Below are 20,416 nucleotides of genomic sequence, written 5' to 3' on the forward strand. Positions count from 1 at the left end.
AAAAAAAATGCAAAAAGCTCCTGACCTGAAACATAAGGATATCCAGGACAAAATGAGAAGACCAAACCTAAGGATTATAGGTATAGAATAGAGTGAAGATTTCCAACTTAAAGGGCCAGTAAATATCTTCAACAAAATTATAGAAGAAAACTTCCCTAACCTAAAGAAACAGATGCCCATGAACATACAAGAAGTCTACAGAACTCCAAATAGATTTGACCAGAAAAGAAATTCTTCCCATCACATAATAATTAAAACACCAAATGTACTAAACAAAGAAAGAATATTAGAAGCAGTAAGGGAAAAAGTCAAGCAACATAAAAAGAATTCCACCAGATTTTCCAACAGAGACTATGAAAGCCAGGAGAGCCTGGGCAGATGTCGTACAGACCCTATGGAAACACAAATGCCAACTCAGACTGCTATATCCAGCAAATCTCTCAATTACCATAGATGGAGAAACCAAGGTATTTCATGACAAACACAAATTTCCACAAATCCATCCCTTCAAAGGATAATGAATGGAAAACCACAAAAGGAGGGAAACTACACACTAGAAAAAGCAAGAAATTAATCTTCTTTCAACAAACCCAAAAGAAGATAAACACACAAACATAAAAATTACATCAAAAATAGCAGGAAGCAACAATCACTATTTCTTAATCTCTCTTAGCATCAATGGACTCAATTGCCCCCCAAAAAGACCTAGGCTGACAGACTGGATAAGTAAACAGGACCCACCATTTTGTTGCATACAGGATTTTGTTGCATCTCAGTGTCAAAGACAAACACTACCTCAGAGTAAAAGACTGAAAAACAGTTTTCCAAACAAATGGTCCCAGGAAACAAGCGGGAGTAGCCACTTTAATATCCAATAAAATAGTCTGTCAACCAAAAGTCATCAAAAAAAGACACGGAGGGACACTTTATACTGATCAAAGGAAAGATCTACCAGGAAGAACTCTCAATTCTGAATATCTATGCCGCAAATACAAGGTCACCCTCATTTGTAAAGAAAACTTTACTAAAGCTTAAAGCACACATCACACTCCCCACAATAATTGTGGGTGACTTCAACATCCCACTCTCCTCAATGGACAGATCAGGGAACACAAACTAAACAGAGACACAATAAGACTAAGAGAAGTTTGGGACCAAAAAGATTCAATAGATATCTATATAACATTTCATCCTAAATCAAAAGAATATACTTTCTTCTCAGCACCTCCTGGTACCTTCTCCAAAACTGACCCTATAATTGGCCACAAAACAGACCTCAACAGATATAAGAAGGTCGAACTAATTCCATGCCTCATATCAGATCACTATGTCGTAAGAGTGGTCTTCAATAGCAACAAAAACAACAGAAAGCCCACATACACATGGAAGCTGAACAATGCTCTACTCAATGATACTTTGGTCAAGGAAGAAATAAATAAAGAAATCAAAACCTTTTAGAATTTACTGAAAATGAAAGCATAACATATCCAAATTTATGGGACACAATGAAAGCAGTGCTAAGAGGAAAACTCATAGCTCTGAGTGCCTACAAAAGAAGCTGGAGAAAGCATACACTAGCAGCTTAACAGCACACCTGAGAGCTTTAGAGCAGAAAGAAGCTAATACACCCAAGAGGAGTAGAAGGCAGGAAATCATCAAACTCAGGACTTTAAACAACCAAGTTGAAACAACAAGAACTATACAAGGGATCAACAAATGCAGGAGCTGGTTCTTTGAGAAAATCAACAAGATAGATAAACCCTTAGCCAGACTAACCAAAGGCCACAGAGGCAGTATCCAAATTAACAAAATCATAAATGAAAAGGGAGAAATAACAATTGAAACTCAGGAAATTAGAAAAATTATCAGTTCCTACTACAAAAGCCTATTCTCTACACAACTGAAAAATCTGGATGAAATCGACAATTTTCTAGACAGATACCAAATACCAAAATTTAATTAGGATCAGATAGACCATCTAAATAGTCCCATAACCCCTAAAGAAATAAAAGTGGTCATTGACAGTCTCCCAACCAAAAGAAGCACTCTCTCTCCATATCTTTTCAATATAGTACTTGAAGTTCTAGCTAGAGCAATTAGAAAACATAAGGAGGTCAAAGGGATACAAATTGGAAAGGAAGAAATCAAACTATCAGTATTTGCAGATGATATGGTAATCTACTTATGTGACCCAAAAAACTCTACTAGAGAACTCCTACAGCTGATAAACAACTTCAGCAAAGTGGCAAGACATAAAACTAACTCAAGGAACTCAGTATCCTTCTTATACTCAAAGGATAAACAGTCTGAGAAAGAAATTGGTGAAATGACACCCTTCACAATAGCCACAAAAAATATAAAGTACCTTGGTGTGACTCTAACTAAACAAGTGAAAGATCTGTATGACAGGAACTTCAAGTCTTTGAAGAAAGAAATCCAAGAAGACCCCAGAAGATGGAAAAATCTTTCATGCTCTTGGATTTGCAGGATTAATATAGTAAAAAATGGCCATCCTGCCAAAAGCAATATACCAATTCAATGCAATCCCTATCAAAATCCCAACTCAATTCTTCATAGACTTAGAAAGAACAATTCTCAAATTCATCTGGAGTAACAAAAAACACAGGATAGCTAAAACTATTCTCAACAGAAAAAGAACTTCTGGGGGAATCAGTATCCCTGACCTCAAGCAGTACTATAGAGCAATTGTGTTAAAAACTGCATGGTATTGGTACAGTGACAGGCAAGTAGATCAATGGAATAGAACTGAAGACCCAGAAATTAACCCACAAAGCTATGCTCACTTGATCTTTGACAAAGGAGCTGCAACCATTCTGTGTAAAAAAGATAGCCTTTTAACAAAATGTGCTGGTTCAACTGGAGGTCAGCATGCATAAGACTGCAAATTGAACCATTCTTATCTCCTTGTACTAAGCTCATGTACAAGTGGATCAAGGACCTCTGCATAAAACCAGACACACTGAAACTAATAGAAAAGAAACTGGGGAAACCCTTGAGGACATGGGCACAGGGGAAATTTTCCTAAACAAAATACCAATAGCTTGTTCTCTAAGATCAAGAATTGACAAATGGGACCTCATAAAATTATTGAGTTCTGTAAGGCAAAAGATATTGTCAAAAGAACAAAACAGCAACTAACAAATTGGGAAAAGATCTTTACCAACTCTACATCTGACAGAAGGCTTATATCCAAGATATACAAAGAACTCAAGAAGGCACACTCCAGAGAATCAAATAACCCTATTAAAAAATGGGGTACAGAGCTAAACAAAGAATTTTCACCTGAGGAATATAAAATGGTGGAGATGCACCTAAAGAAATGTTCAACATCTCTAGACATCAAGGAAATGCAAATCAAAACAACCCTGAGATTTCTCCTCACACCAGTAAGAATGCCTAAGTTGAAAAACTCAGGAGACGGCAGGTGCTGGTGAGGATGTGGAGAAAGAGGAACACTCCTCCACTGCTGGGGATGGGGGTGGGGGTTGCAAGCTGGTACAGCCACTCTGGAAATCAGTCTGGCAGTTCCTCAGAAAACTGAGCATGATACTACAGGAGGACCTCGCTATACCACTCCTGGGCATATACCCAGAGGATTCCCCAGCATGTAATAAGGATACATGCTCCACTATGTTCATAGCAGCCCTATTTATAATAGCCAGAAGCTGGAAAGAACCCAAGTATCCCTCAATAGAGGAATGGATACTGAAAATGTCGTATATATACACAATGGAGTGCTATTCAGCCATTAAAGAAAATGAATTCATGAAATTTTTATACAAATGGATGGAACTGGAGAATATCACCCTAAGTGAGGTAACCCAATCACAAAAGAACACTCATGGTGTTACTCAGTGGTAAGTGGATACTAGCTTAGAAGCTTGGAATACCCAAGACACAATTCACCTATCAAATAAAGCCCAAGAAGAAGGAAGGAGAGGCCCCTGGTCAAGGAAAGGCTCATTGTAGCACTGTAGGGGAATACCAGGACAGGGAAACGGGAAGGGGTAGATTGGGGATCTGGGGGAGGAAAGAGGACTTATGGGAGCTTTCAGGGAGGAAGGATCCAGGAAAGGGGAAATCATTTGAAATGTAAATACAGAATATATCTAATAAAAAATTTTTGTAGAAATGTAGCTTTATTTCTAGTAGCATTAATCCAGATGCCAACATTATCCCATTGTTTGCACATAATGTTGGATTTATCCATTCAATCTTTATTTATTTTTGTAATTTTTTAATGTTTTTTCTTAATCATTCCATTTGTTTGTATCTCAAATCATATCCCACTTCATGGTTACCCTCCACCAACTTCCGATTCTACATCTGCCCTCCCCTTCTACTTTGCCTGTATGAGAGTGCTGCCCCACCCACCCATATTCTCTGCCCCATGGCTCCAGCATCCCCCTACTCTGGGGCATCAAACCTCCCAGGGACCAAGAGCCTCCCCTCCCATTGCTGTCAGGCAAGGCCATCCTCTGCTACATATGTATCTGGATCCATGGATCCCTCCAGATACATTCCTTTGTTAGTGGTCTAGACTTTGGAAGAACTGGGTAGACAGTCCAGCTTATGTTGTCCTTCCAGTGTGGTTGCAATCTGCCTCTGCTCCTTCAGTTCTTGTAGCTCCCCCACCAGGTTCCCTGTGCTTAGTCTGATGGTTGGCTCCAAGCATCAGCATCTGCATTGGTCAGTTGGTGGCCAGACCTCCCAAGGAACCGCCACACTTGTTTCATGTCAGAAAGTGCCTCTTGGCCATGGCAACAGTGTTGGGTTTGTTGTCTGCAGACATGATGTTGCCCAGGTAGGGCCATTCCAAGTTGACCCTTTCTTCAGTCTTTGTTCCATTTTTTCCCTGTTCTTCCTTTGGACAGGAATATTTCTCGGTCAAAAAACTTTGAAATGGGTCAGTGGCCCCATTTCTTGACCAGCAGCTGTTCCTATCTATCTACTGGAGGTGGTCTCCATAGGTTCTATCTCCCCCTTCTCGGTGAATTATGGCTAAAGTCAATCCTGTTGGGTCCTGGAGTCTCATGTTTCTCTGCTGTCTGGGACCCGCCAATGGCTATCCCAAGTTCCTCATCCCTCCTGCTAGCTATTTTTCTTCAATGTCCTGACCCTCTGTACCTCTCTCCTCCAGTTTCTGATACTGCCATCCTTGTTTCCTCCCCCTCCTTTCTCCCTCCCTTGTCCCCCTCTCCTTCCATCTCCCACAATCACCCTGTTCCTCCTTCAATGCAGGACTGAAGCATTCACCACCTAGTCTTCCTTTTTCTATGCTCCATATGCTCTGAAGGTTGTATCATGGGCATTGTGAGCTTTGGAGCTAGTATCCATTTATTAGTGAGTATATACCATGTGTATCTGGGTTAACTTACTCTAGATGATATTTTCTAGTTCCATCCATTTGCCTGAGAATTGCATGAAGTTATTGTGTGGTACTCCACTATGTATATGTACCACATTTTCTGTATCCATTCTTCTTTTGAGGGACATATGGGTTGTTCCCAGTTTCTGGCAATTATAAATAAGACTGATATGAACAGTGTCTTGTGTCCTTATTATGTAATGGGGTATATTTTGGGTATATGCTGAGGAGCGGTATACCTGGGTTTTTAGGTAGAACTATTTCCAATTTTCTCAGGAACTGCCAGGTTGATTTCCAAAGTGTTCTTACTAGCTTACAGTCCCACCAACAATGAAGGAGTGTTCTACTTTCACCACATCCTTGCCAACGTCTGTCACCTGTGTTTCTGATCTTAGCCTTTCTGAATGTTATGAGGTAGGATTTCCCAGTCATTTTGATTTACATTTTTCTGATGACTAAGGATGTTGAACATTTCTTTTTTTAAAATTTTTTTATTCAATATAATTTATTTACATTTCAAATGGTTTCCCCTTTTCTAGCCCCCCACTCCCCGAAAGTCCCGTAAGCCCCCTTCTCTTCCCCTGTCCTCCCACCCACCCCTTCCCACTTCCCCGTTCTGGTTTTGCCGAATACTGCTTCACTGAGTCTTTTCAGAACCAGGGGCCACTCCTCCTTTCTTCTTGTACCTCATTTGATGTGTGGATTATGTTTTGGGTATTCCAGTTTTCTAGGTTAATATCCACTTATTAGTGAGTGCATACCATGATTCACCTTTTGAGTCTGGGTTACCTCACTTAGTATGATGTTCTCTAGCTCCATCCATTTGCCTAAGAATTTCATGAATTCATTGTTTCTAATGGCTGAATAGTACTCCATTGTGTAGATATACCACATTTTTTGCATCCACTCTTCTGTTGAGGGATACCTGGGTTCTTTCCAGCATCTGGCAATTATAAATAGGGCTGCTATGAACATAATAGAGCATGTATCCTTATTACATGGTGAGGAATCCTCTGGGTATATGCCCAGGAGTGGTATACCAGGATCTTCTGGAAGTGAGGTGCCCAGTTTTTGGAGGAACCGCCAGACTGATTTCCAGAGTGGTTGTTTCCTTGACAGATACCAAATACCAAAATTAAATCAGGACCAACTAGACCATCTAAACAGTCCCATAATGCCTAAAGAAATAGAAGGAGTCATAGAAAGTTTTCCAACCAAAAAAAGCACAGGACCAGATGGTTTCAGTGCAGAATTCTATCAGACCTTCAAAGAAGAGTTAACACCAATACTCTTCAAACTATTCCACAAAATAGAAACAGAAGGAACACTACCCAATTCCTTCTACGAAGCCAAAATTACGCTGATACCAAAGCCACACAGAGATCCAACAAAGAAAGAGAACTTCAGACCAATTTCCCTTATGAACATTGATGCAAAAATACTCAATAAAATTCTTGCCAACCGAATCCAAGAACACATCAAAATGATCATCCACCACGATCAAGTAGGCTTTATCCTGGGAATGCAGGGTTGGTACAATATACGCAAATCCATCAATGCAATCCACTACATAAACAAACTCAAAGAAAAAAAAAAACACATGGTCATTTCATTGGATGCTGAAGAAGCATTTGACAAAATTTAGTATCCTTTCATGCTTAAAGTCTTGGAGAGAACAGGAATTCAAGGCCCATACATAAACATAGTAAAAGCAATATACAGCAAACCGGTAGCCAGCATCAAACTAAATGGAGAGAAACTTGAAGCAATCCCACTGAAATCAGGGACCAGACAAGGCTGCCCCCTTTCTCCTTATCTTTTCAATATTGTACTTGAGGTACTAGCTCAGGCAATTCGACAACATAAGGAGGTCAAAGGGATACAAATTGGAAAGGAAGAAGTCAAGCTATCATTATTTGCAGACGACATGATAGTCTACCTAAGTGACCCAAAAAACTCCACTAGAGAGCTCCTACAGCTGATAAACAACTTCAGCAAAGTGGCAGGTTATAAAATCAACTCAAGCAAATCAGTGGCCTTCCTATACTCAAAGGATAAGCAGGCTGAGAAAGAAATTAGGGAAATGACCCCCTTCACAATAGCCACAAACAGTATAAAGTATCTTGGGGTGACTCTTACCAAACATGTGAAAGATCTGTATAACAAGAAATTCAAAACTCTGAAGGAGGAAATGGAAGAAGACCTCAAAAAATGGGAAAACCTCCCATGCTCATGGATCGGTAGAATCAATATAGTTAAAATGGCCATTTTGCCAAAAGCAATATACAGATTCAATGATTTTGATGGGTATCCATCAAAATCCCAACTCAATTCTTCACAGAGTTAGAAAGAGCAATTATCAAATTCATCTGGAACAACAAAAAACCCAGGATAGCTAAAACTATTCTCAGCAACAAAAGAAAGTCTGGGGGAATCAGTATCCCTGACCTCAAGCAATACTACAGAGCAATAGTGTTAAAAACTGCATGGTATTGGTACAGTGACAGGCAGGAGGATCAATGGAACAGGATTGAAGATCCAGAAATGAACCCACACACCTATGGCCACTTGATCCTCGACAAAGAGGCTGAAAACATCCAATGGAAAAAAGATAGCCTTTTCAACAAATGGTGCTGGTTCAACTGGAGGTCAGCATGCAGAAGAATGCGAATTGATGCATCCTTGTCTCCTTGTACTAAGCTCAAATCCAAATGGATCAAGGACCTCCACATAAAGCCAGACACTCTGAAGCTAATAGAAAAGAAACTGGGGAAGACCCTTGAGGACATCGGTACAGGGAGAAAGTTTCTGAACAGAACACCAATAGCGTATGCTTTAAGAGCAAGAATTGACAAATGGGACCTCATAAGGTTACAGAGTTTCTGTAAGGCAAAGGACACCATCAAGAGGACAGATCGGCAACCAACAAATTGGGAAAAGATCTTCACCAATCCTACATCAGATAGAGGGCTAATATCCAATATATATAAAGAACTCAAGAAGTTAGACTCCAGAAAACAGAACAACCCTATTAAAAAATGGGGTACAGAGTTAAACAAAGAATTCTCACCTGAAGAACTTCGGATGGCGGAGAAGCATCTTAAAAAATGCTCAACTTCCTTAGTCATTAGGGAAATGCAAATCAAAACAACCCTAAGATTTCATCTTACACCAGTCAGAATGGCTAAGATTAAAAATTCAGGAGACAGCAGGTGTTGGAGAGGGTGAGGAGAAAGAGGAACACTCCTCCACTGCTGGTGGGGTTGCAAATTGGTACAACCACTCTGGAAATCAGTCTGGCGGTTCCTCCGAAAACTGGGCACCTCACTTCCAGAAGATCCTGCTATACCACTCCTGGGCATATACCCAGAGGATTCCCCACCATGTAATAAGGATACATGCTCTACTATGTTCATAGCAGCCCTATTTATAATTGCCAGATGCTGGAAAGAACCCAGGTATCCCTCAACAGAAGAGTGGATGCAAAAAATGTGGTATATCTACACAATGGAGTACTATTCAGCCATTAGAAACAATGAATTCATGAAATTCTTAGGCAAATGGATGGAGCTAGAGAACATCATACTAAGTGAGGTAACCCAGACTCAAAAGGTGAATCATGGTATGCACTCACTAATAAGTGGATATTAACCTAGAAAACTGGAATACCCAAAACATAATCCACACATCAAATGAGATACAAGAAGAAAGCAGGAGTGGTCCCTGGTTCTGGAAAGACTCAGTGAAACAGTATTTGGCAAAACCAGAACAGGGAACTGGGAAGGGGTGGGAGGGAGGACAGGGGAAGAGAAGGGGTCTTACGGGACTTTCGGCGAGTGGGGGGGGGGGCTAGAAAAGGGGAAATCATTTGAAATGTAAATAAATTATATCGAATAAAAAAAAGTAGAAAAAAAAGAAAATATAACTTATATATATATATATATATATACATTATTTCAAATTACTGATATATTTAATGATTGCATGGCTAAAGTCATAGAGTAGTAGATGTTAGGAACTGTGAATGTGGCTTAGCCTTCAAGTGCTTGGCTAGCACAAGCAAGGCCTTAAAATCAATTCCTAGTATGTACATTAAGCAAAACCAGAATTGATGTCTTTGTTAGATTTGGCACTACATCTTTCCTCTCTATAAGTGCATGTGGGTGTGTGTATGTCTGAGTGTGTGTACATGTATATGTGTTATATGTGAGTATGTATGTGAATGTGTATTACATGTGTATAAGTATATATACATATATATGTGTGTGTGTTTGTGTATATAAGGGTACATATGTGTATGTGCATACATGTGTATTTGTATGTATGTATGTGTATATGTATGCATGTATGCATGTATATATGTGTATGTATACTTCTATCTATCTATCTATCTATCTATCTATCTATCTATATACATATACATATATGCAAATGTTTTATGAGTTTGCCTGAATTCTTGAAGACAGAATGCTTTTCTTTAATCAGAAAGGTATGGTAAAGTGGGAAAGAAGTATGAGGAAGGAAGTGAGCCCATCAAACAGATTCTAGGGCATTGTTACATGTTCTAAGTTTTTTGTTGTTGTTGTTTTGTTTTGTTTTTGTTTTTTTGAGACAGGGTTTCTCTGTGTAGTCCTGACTGTCCTGGAACTCACTATGAAGACCAGACTGGCTTCAAACTCAGAAATCTGCCTGCCTCTGCCTCCCATGTGCTGAGATTAGAGGCCTGTGACACCACTGCCTAGCTTTATGTTCTAAGTTTTTAGGGTTTTTTTTTTTGAAGGATGTTAGTGTAATTTTTGGTGAAGAGTTACATTGTGATGCACACATCCTTTGGAGTGTTTTTATCCAAAGAAGAAACAAAAACAAGCTTACTTTCTCTGAGGAGAAGGAATGTTGTTTGCTAAGAGTTGGGTTTATGAAAGACATTGTCTTCTAAGCACATTCTTCCTGGGCTACTGCCCTCTACTGAAATTGAGAATGTTTAGTAACATACCAAAGTTAAGGGGTAAATATGTTTGTCATTAATGTTAAGATTTAGGAAATGCAATTAAAAAATATTGTCTTCTGATGAAATCAGATTATTTCTTAGCATATGAAGGAAAAGTGCTATTTCAAGCAATTTGTGACTTAATGCCAGCTGCTGGAGTGAGCTGAAACACTTAGAGTTATATGTTATATTATTTTGAATGTGTTGTATCCCTCTAGGGAAGATGACTAACTTGCAGTCTTGCTCCCATGGTGACTAGCTCTCAAACTTCAATCTTCTCCACTCCGTTTGCCAGATCTAGCAACAGAATATGTGTGACATTTTGTATACCAATTCCACCTGGCTGTTGGGAAATCATAAGTTAATCTGTTCATCTTTTACTTCTAGGCATCACAGCAGAAGTGCTGGTGGTGGCCTCTTTTGATGAACTTCAAAGAAGGGCATCAGAGGCAAGAGGAAAGATCATTGTTTATAACCAGCCTTACACTGGCTACAGGAAGACAGTGCAGTACCGGGTACAAGGAGCTGTGGAAGCTGCCAAGGTGGGGGCTGTGGCATCCCTCATTCGGTCAGTAGCTTCCTTTTCCATCTATAGGTGAGTTGTGACATTTGTTTGAAATACCTTCAAAAATTAGTTTTGCACGAACAAGAAGACATTATGAAATAAAAGCAAACCATCCAAATTAAAATATGATAGCTCATGGAATCTCCTCCCCATCCCACTTTTGATAATTTCATTGTAATATTTTCTTTGGCCTCTTTTGGATTCCAAGCATCATTATGAATTCCTAAGAAAGGTTTTCCACATTCAAAATGATCCCATAACATTCTTTCTATAATTAACATACTATGTATTTTATTGGAGGGAGAGCTGAGTTAATTTCTGTGCTTCATCCAAAATTAATAACTGCAGAGGAGGTCAGGCTGTTTTCAATGTTGCTACAGAAGTCAAATAAAAACATAGTGTGTGACATGATGGGAATGTCTCTTCTGTCATAGAAACAGATCTTTCTGAACAACTGTGTGAACTCATTGTGTTTCTTTACCATCTCTGGCCCCGTGACTCTCCTATACAGAGAAGTGAATAATTACACATCCATAAAATGCCTTTTAAGCCTAAATAAAGTAAACTTATGGAAAAATACTTGCTTATCTATAGATTTCTGTATAAATAAATGTTTGGTTGGTGTTATCTGAGGAAAATAGAAGACTTGCCTTTTATAGAACCCTGCTGAGGTAATGGCAACATATTTGTTTACTTTGTATTACTTTAAAATATTTTATGTGCATAGCATTTGCCTGAATGTATTTATTTTTAGAGCTACAATTAGAGATGGTTGTGAAGCGCCTTGTGGGTACCTGCTCAACTACAAGAGCAATAGGTACTCTTAACCCCTGAAGCCCTACTCTTAATTTTTAAGAGTTATATTTCTGCCCCTACCTCCCACTATTTACCCAATCTGGGTGTAAACTATTGAACTCAAATGATTCTTCTGCCTCAGTCTCCTGAGACAACATGCACCAACATTCTCAGGTCAAGGTGCTTCATTGAATCTTAGTCATAGAAAGACAGTATTGCAGTGGATAAAAGTTCTAAAAACTACCATGCATCTCTTTGGCCTGGTTTAATAGACATACATGGCACAAACACATACTGATATAAATGAATAAAATACTTGGAAAAAGTAGAGAAAAGAAGCCCCTCTTAAATGCAGCCTGGACTGAAATATCAAAAAAAAAAATGCAGAAGCAATTGAAAATAATTTATTTAGGTTCCAGAACTGGATTTTGGCTTCTATTATAAAGGAAAACTATATTCTGCAAAACTGCTATTTGGAGCTGTGAGGACACAGCTGGTTGACCTTAATTAGTACTCATCACCTGGGATTCAAAGTCAGAAAACAGTTGTACAGAAGTATAAAGTGGAGAATGGAGAATTTTTATTTTACAGGGATAAGATTTCCTTCTTGGGGAGCAGGATAGTATAGGTTAAAAAATTGCCCACTATGAGTTTTGTGAATGAAGTTCTAGTTACACCAGTATCATGGAGCTAAAAATAATGCTCTTTGTTAGGTCTTTAATGGATTCAAGACTGTTGAAATAATAATTGAATCATGTCCTTTGGATGGTTAGTTTTCCCAGGAGAGAAATCCAAATGGGGCTAGCTTACTTCCCAGAATACCTCAGCTACTCCTTGGAATAACACACTCAGCAATCTGTGGTCATTCACCATGATTTCACTTGTCATGAGGCATAAATTATGGGATGAGTCTGTTGCTGTGTGAAACCGGAACCTAGCCATGAACCTTTATTAAAGAACTATAGCTCCTAAGACTAATGTATTCCGGGATGACATAATACATACCAGGGCTCATTGGCATGTTTTTTATTTGTTTGATTTTTTTTATTTTTCTCTCAGCATAATAAAGACATCTGGAAACCTAGACTACAGGCTGGAGTGAGAATATCAGCATGGGCCTTTGAAGCTTGGGGACAGCAACTTTTACTGTGTAAACGCCTCTTTTCTTCATGTGTCTAAATCTAGACTGATTTTACGTTTTCATGGACTTGTATAGTCAACATTCCACTGACCTCTTAACACTATAACCCATTTTGGCAACATATATGGATGTAAAAATAATGCTAGTGCTAGCCATGACATACCATATCTTTGAGTACCTTCACGCGTACATACCATGACATCAACCTGAAGGACCATGCAGATGGGGCATCATTTGTTTTCATGTCTCCACAGGAAAGTAACCTTTCGGAGAGCTGAATACTGATATATTCAGAGAGCTAGCATACTTACTTCTTTCATCTGCAAAAGTAAAAATCAAGATGAAGCAAAATTCCTTTCTTTCATCATAGTTTGTTTCAAAAACCCAGTTTCTGTTCAGCATATTTTATATTTCTATCTGCATTTCCTCATCTTTCATTCACCACCTCCTCTGGAGGTCTCCCTCTATCATTTCTGATCCAAAGAGCTCTGAAAGATGTCCAGAGCCTAATCACCCTTTTTAAAAACACAAAGACAGAAACTTTTTCTGGAATTAGCATATCCTTGAGCCAGTAACCAGAAAAACTTTCATTTTGACCTCTTTCGCAGAGGAATAATATAACCACAAAACTCAACATCATACCCATTATGAAAATCAAAACACTCTAAAACAAATGAAATGGTCTAAGATACTGTATGAGTCTCTACTTAGATGTTTACTATACTGCCAAGCAGGAAAAGACACCCAAAATTCCACGTGTGGGCCACATTAAAAGGAATATGCGCTTCCTGTGCCTGGTAACCAAGCTATATCAAACTAAAATACTGTCTGAGCCTCTGCTTAGGCTGCTCTTACCCAGCCACTGAGGAAAAGACACCCAAAATTCCACGTGTGTGCCACATTAAAGAGACTGTGAGCTTCCTCTGGCTAGGCAAGCAAGCTATATCACCTTTTGTTTGGCTCTCTACCCAGAGCAGCCATTCTGTTATTCCTTTGTAACACCTACCTGTTGAGCTCTCTACTCAAGCCACAGATTTTAATAACTAATACATGAGCTAAGTAGGCAATTGTTGTCACTATACTCTACTGTAGAGTCAGTGACTACTTCCCTGTCCTAGTTCAACTATAAACAATCTAAAACCAGTGAAATAAACTATCTTTATTCTAACTTAACACAATTGATTCACCCTTACATCTGTACACACTTATAATCAGCTAGTAAAAGCAAGAGTTTTTTCTTCACATTTTTTTATTCAATTTATTTTTTATTTATATTTCAAATGATTTCCCCTTTTCTGGTCCCCCCACTCCCTGAAAGTCACATAAGCCCTCTTCCCTCTCCCTGTTCCCCCATCCACCCCTTCCCACTTCCCTGTTCTAGTATTGCCCTACACTGCTGCACTGAGCTTTTCCAGAACCAGGGGCCACTCCTCCGTTCTTCTTGTACCTCATTTAATATGTGGATTATGTTTTGGGTATTCCAATTTTCTAGGCTAATATCCACTTATCAGTGAGCGCATACCATGATTGATCTTTTGAGACTGGGTTACCTCTCTTAGGATGATGTTCTCCAGCTCCATCCATTTGTCTAAGAATTTCATGAATTCATTGTTTCTAATGGCTGAATAGTACTCCATTGTGTATATATATACCACATTTTTTGTATCCATTCCTCTGTTGAGGGACACCTGAGTTCTTTCCAGCTTCTGGCTATTATAAATAGGGCTGATATGAGCATAGTGGAGCATGTATCCTTATTACATGCTCGGTAATCCTCTGGGTATATGCCCAGGAGTGGTATAGCAGGGTCCTACGGAAGTGACGTGCTCAGTTTCTGAGGAACTGCCAGACTGATTTCTAGAGTCAGAATGGCTAAAATTAAAAGCAAGATTTAAACCCAGAATTCTTGTGGCACCCACATTAGAATTTGAGTATCCTGTTAAGACCTGTTTTCCCTTGCATTTGGTGCATAGATGTTCAGGATTGACAGTTCTTCTTTTTGTATTTTTCCTTTGACCAGCAAGAAGTGTCCCTCAGGGTCCTCAGTATTCTCAGTCTTTCCTTTGTTTCAACTTGGTGCATTTGAGTCACATGACCTGATTTTGGTGCACTTAAGTTACTCACTTAATAAAAACAAAAAAGAAAAAAAGAAAAGCTCTAAACTTTAAACTAATAATCTCAGGTTTCTAGTGGAAATATGCCCCACACTGGTTCACCAAATGTAGTGGGAAATTGCTAAAATATAGTACCACCCCACCCAGACTCTTCTCCAAGACCCAGCAGTTCCCACTCTCTTGCCCAGTACTCACTACTTCCAAGTATCCAGTAAAGCATGACTCTTAAACTTGAGTAGTTAACCAAATATATTTAAGTATATGTAACTCCCACTTACATAATGCCAAATTACAATGATAAAGTTTTGTCACAATATTTCTAACCTCTCAGCACACCAGAAAGACATCTTGCACCATCTGGATCTGTGTCTTGTCCTCTGCTTCCTTGTGCAGCTCCCAGGTTCCCTTTCTCTCTGCCTCCTTCTCTTAGCTCCTCCTGCTCTCTTCCCTCCAGTCACTGGCCTCTCTCCCTCAATGTGAATGAATCGGAAATATCTTGCATATCTTCCTTGTTTCTCTCTTTTTCTCCCTATTTCTGTGGCCACAGACTAAAATGTTTTTTTTTTTTAATTTTTCTTTACATTCCAAATGCTTTCCCCTTTCCCAGTTCTCCCCTCCCCATAAGCCCCATAAGCCCTCTTCCCTCCGCCCTTTCTGCAATCAGCCCCCTCCCACTTCTCTGTCCTGGTAATCCCCTACATTGCTGCATCAAGCCTTTCCAGGACCAGGGCCCTCTCCTTCCTTCTTCTTGGGAATGATTTGATATGTGAATTGTGTCTTGGGTATTCAGAGCTTCTGAGCTAATATCCACTTATCAGTGACTGCATTCCATGTGTGTGCTTTTGTGATTGGGTTACCTCACTTAGGATGATATTTTCCAGATCCAACCATTTGCCTAAGAATTTCATGAATTCATTGTTTTTAATTGCTGAGTAGTATTCCATTGTGTAAATATACCACATTTTCTACATCCATTCCTCCATTGAGGGGCATCTGGGTTCTTTCAAGATTCTGGCTATTATAAATAGGACTGCTATGAACATAGTGGAGCATGTATCTTTATTACATGCTGGGGAATCCTTTGGGTATATGCCCAGGAGTGGTATAGCAGGGTCCTCTAGAAGTGTCATGCCCAGTTTTCTGAGGAACTGCCAGACAGATTTCCAGAGTGTAATCAACTTGTAACTTGTACCAACTTGCATTCCCACCAGCAGTGGAGGAGTGTTCCTCTTTCTCCACATCCTTGCCAACACCAGCTGTCTCCTGAGTTTTTAATCTTAGCCATTCTGACTGGTTTGAGGTGAAATATCAGGATTGTTTTGATTTGCATTTCCCTAATGACTAATGATGCTGAACATTTCTTAACGTGCTTCTCAGCCATTCCAAGTTCTTCAGGTGAAAATTCTTTGTTTAGCTCTGAACCCCATTTCTTAAGAGGGTTATTTGGCTCTCTGGAGTCTAACTTCTTGAGTTCTTTGTATATATTAGCCCTCTGTTGGATGTACGGTTGGTGAAGATCTTTTCCCAATTTATTGGTTGCCGCTTTGTTTGATTGACAGTGCTCTTTGTTTTACAGAAACTTTGTAATTTTATGAGGTCCCATTTGTCAATTCTTGATCTTAGAGCATAAGCTATTCGTGTTCTGTTCAGGAACTTTCCCCCTGTGCCCATGTCCTCAAGGGTCTTCCCCAGTTTCTTTTCTATTAGTTTCAGTGTGTCTGGTTTTATGTGGAGGTCCTTGATCCACTTGGACTTGAGCTTAGTACAAGGAGATAAGAATGCATCAATTCACATTCTTCTGCATGCTGACCTCCAGTTGAGCCAGCACCATTTGTTGAAAAGGCTATCTCTTTTTCCACTGGATGGTTTCAGCTCCTTTGTCAAAGATCAAGTGACCATAGGTGTGTGGCTTCATTTCTCGGTCTTCAATCCTGTTCCATTGATCTACCTGCCTGTCACTGTACCAATACCATGCAGTTTTTAACACTATTGCTCTGTAGTATTGCTTGAGGTCCAGGATACTGATTTCCCCAGTTCTTTTGCTGTTGAGAATAGCTTTTAGCTATCCTGTTATTTTTTTTTGTTATTCCAGATGAATTTGACTAAAATGTTCTATCTAAGCATTTTCTATCAGCTCTAATAAATATTCTGCCATGAGCTCAAGGTTCATGTATCCACCTAACTGTTTCTTCTTCCTGAGGTCTGTCCTGACCATCATACAGTCCTTAGTTAGACTTTTCTCTTTCCTTGGCCTTATTTCCAGTAGTCAACAAGATTTCTGCCCAGCATTCCAGAAGATACAAGTAGAACAGCCCTACTTTTCCCAGTATGTCTTTAGAACTGTGCATAGCTTCCTAACATTGCATCTTTTCTCTTCTCCCTCCACTGTCTCACTGTCATCCTTCATTGTGTTAGGCCTTTGTTTTGGAGAACATTCTCTGACTCTCAGTCATAGTTAGGTAATCTTCCCTTTTTTTGTACATTATCCTATATACCCTCTGGATCTAATGTGCCAATGGCAGTTTTGGCATGGGATTTGATGGCATAGACTACTGCTAATAAGCACCTTTACATCTCAGTCACTTAATACAATAAAAAATCTTTGTATTGCTCACAAACCTGTTAACAGAGGGCAGCTACTTCTTTCCGTCTTAGAGCTCTGCACCTTGGAGACCTGAGTCTTCTGCATGGAGTCGAACAAGAAGCCGATAGGAAGCTTTTAGCTCAGAGGAAGGCTTTCCCATGGTTATTCTTATCTAGGTCCAGAAATAGCATATCACCTTCACATCTTCACACACATTCTCTTGTCTGGCGTGCCAATTCTTGGAGGCAGAGAAATCCAGATTATCTTTATTTCCAACGAAAATTAATTTGGTAAAACAAAACAAAAACAAAAACTTTTCAGTTTTCCTAATTGTCTGAATACACACACACACACACACACACACACACTGTGCTCTAAGTTTCAGAAAGACATTGATTCTACACACATGCATATAAACATACATACACATACACACAGAGAAAGGTTTAGAATGTATAAAATCTATTTGTAATATGCAACATAACATTTGTTGTAATGTAGGATTCTGGAAATATCTATTTAAGAAATGAACTTGTTTGAGATTGTAGAGTAATCATAACAGTGATGATAACAAACCAGCAGACCCAGTTCCTACTGTTCACTCACCATGCTATGTAAATTCCTCATAGTAAGATTTGAGTATCTTGGTCTTTTTGGAATATTCTGTTTCATATTTGAAAGAAACTATCCAAATGTCTAAATTTTAAATATATTTTGTGAAAAATACTTATGAATAATGATGTTTTGAGTTGGTAATTAGAAAAGCATAGTTCCTTTCTCTCTGACAAAGCTTTCCCCAGAAGCTCTATGAAAGAGGGTGGAAATAGACTCCATTTTGTAATGCAGCCGAAGCTAGCAATGCCAGAGAACAGATTGTGCATTGCAATCCATTGTTGTTTGCCTTCATTATTCAGGAGTCCTCACAGAACCATTTCATTTGGTCACTCTGAACAGTATTTAGTGTAACCACTCATACCAAGACCCATTTTGGAAGGACATATGACTATGCAATGTCTTCAACAGACAGCCCATTGCTTTCTGACAGCATCACCTTCATGCTCTTTTGTTATTTTTTTTAGCTACCAGGATTAGAGATTCTGTCTTCAAATTTAGAGGAAAAAGGAGACCTTTCATTTTATTGATACTTTTGTAAGGATCTTACCTTTTGTTCACCTTTGAGGTCATGAGCTTCTTTGTTTTTCTGAATGCTAAATAGCTCTATTTTTGTAATGAAAAATATTTAAATTATAACTATAATTACTTACAAAGAAGTTCTATAGAATAAAACAGCATTATGGAGCCATTTGTTTTGGATTAGTTCAGAAATTTAGCATAGTTTAATTAAATGTTTACTGAGAACTTTCCACAAATTCCACAGGCCCTAATAGGATGAGTGAGACATCTCTCAGTCTGTCTGTTTGTCTGTCTATCTGTCTGTCTCTTCTTCCTCTCCTCTCTCTCCTCTCTGTCTCTGTCTGTCTTTGTCTCTGTCTGTTTGTCTGTCTGTCTGTCTGTCTGTCTGTCTCTCTCTCTCTCTCTCTCTCTCTGGGTGTCTGGATATTAGAAGAAAGTCTCCAGTGTTGTACCTTCAGTGGTATTATTCCTCATTCCTCAGGTAGTCAGCATCTACCCTTTTTGATGAACAATCTGAGTCTTTCATTGGCCTGAAACTTTTCAGATGGGTTAGGATGACTGGCCATGAAGCTTCAGGAACGCATTTATCTTTTCCTCCCAGACTTGGGATCATAACCATATGCCTTTATACATGCTTTTGTTGTGGTTGCTGTTTGTTTGTTTGTTTTGTTTTAATGTAAACTATGGAGATCAGATTGACATACTGACAAGCAAACATTTTAGTGAAAGCACTATCTTCTAAGCCCTAGTCACCATTATACTGTTGTTCCTTCAGAAATATTCTATCTAGGTAGGCAAATAAAAATGGATTTTATATGTAGTTTGAAATGCATGCTTAGGCAAAAGTATAAAAGAAGACAATGACTACAAACTGAATTTTATGATGCTACTTGCTATGGTTTAAATTGTCTTAATTCTTTATGGAACTCAAAGGAAGTAAAAACTAATGCTTATATTTAAGAAGTTCAGAGTAGGTAAATGGCATACCAAGTTACACAGCTTATGAAGAACTGGAATCAAACTCATATCTTCTTGAACTGAACTCTGTGTTCATTATTTCATCTCCATCAGTCTGAGGAGTTATTCGTGTAGGAGTCTAGAGGATATAACAGGAATCTTGGCCGCACTTCACTGACAGTGTGTCCTTGGCATATAATCTACAAGAAGGAATAAAGGCATTCTATGTAAGATCAAGGTGAAAAATTGGAGTGCATGATGTATTGGGAAGATATACAGGTGGACAAGTTTAGCTGAAGCCAAGTCTACTCAGGGATCAGAGCAATATAATTTTGGGGTGAGCAGAAGCAAAAATATTTGAAGAATCCAGAGTGTCATATTGGAGAGCTTTTCGTTTATTTCAGAGGGAATGAATGTGCTGCTACCCTCTTCCCAGTTCCTGGGATGGTATCAGCAACTACAACTTTGCTGAAATATATACCTTTAGGCTCCACCGGAGATCCAAATTGAAAAGCCTGTGGTTGGAGTCCAGCAAGTGACTTGACAAGGCTTCCAGATAACTACAGCATGTGCACATAAATGATTGGGACAGGGTAGCAAGGTAATATGAACAATTCAAATACAAACTAGAAATGCTCTGACATCAGTCTATACTCAGTTGAGTTAAGAATTTTTAAAATAATCATGTATTATATAACAATTGGGGTTTGTGGATTCTAAAGTAAAGCCAGATCTAGTGACCTATCTACC

At 39.0% G+C, this 20,416-nt stretch overlaps 1 protein-coding gene across 1 annotated transcript in view; it reads left to right on the plus strand.

The window, feature by feature from the left end:
• Positions 1–20,416, plus strand: part of Cpq (carboxypeptidase Q) — a 566,898-nt gene that overhangs the window by 124,931 nt on the left and 421,551 nt on the right. The window contains exon 3 of the mRNA XM_052161283.1: positions 10,764–10,971. Coding sequence (XP_052017243.1) covers positions 10,764–10,971 — 208 coding nt within the window. The remainder of the gene's footprint in view (positions 1–10,763; positions 10,972–20,416) is intronic.

This window comes from Apodemus sylvaticus, chromosome 17, assembly GCF_947179515.1.
Source record: "Apodemus sylvaticus chromosome 17, mApoSyl1.1, whole genome shotgun sequence".
In the NCBI taxonomy this organism is placed as follows: Eukaryota; Metazoa; Chordata; class Mammalia; order Rodentia; family Muridae; genus Apodemus; species Apodemus sylvaticus.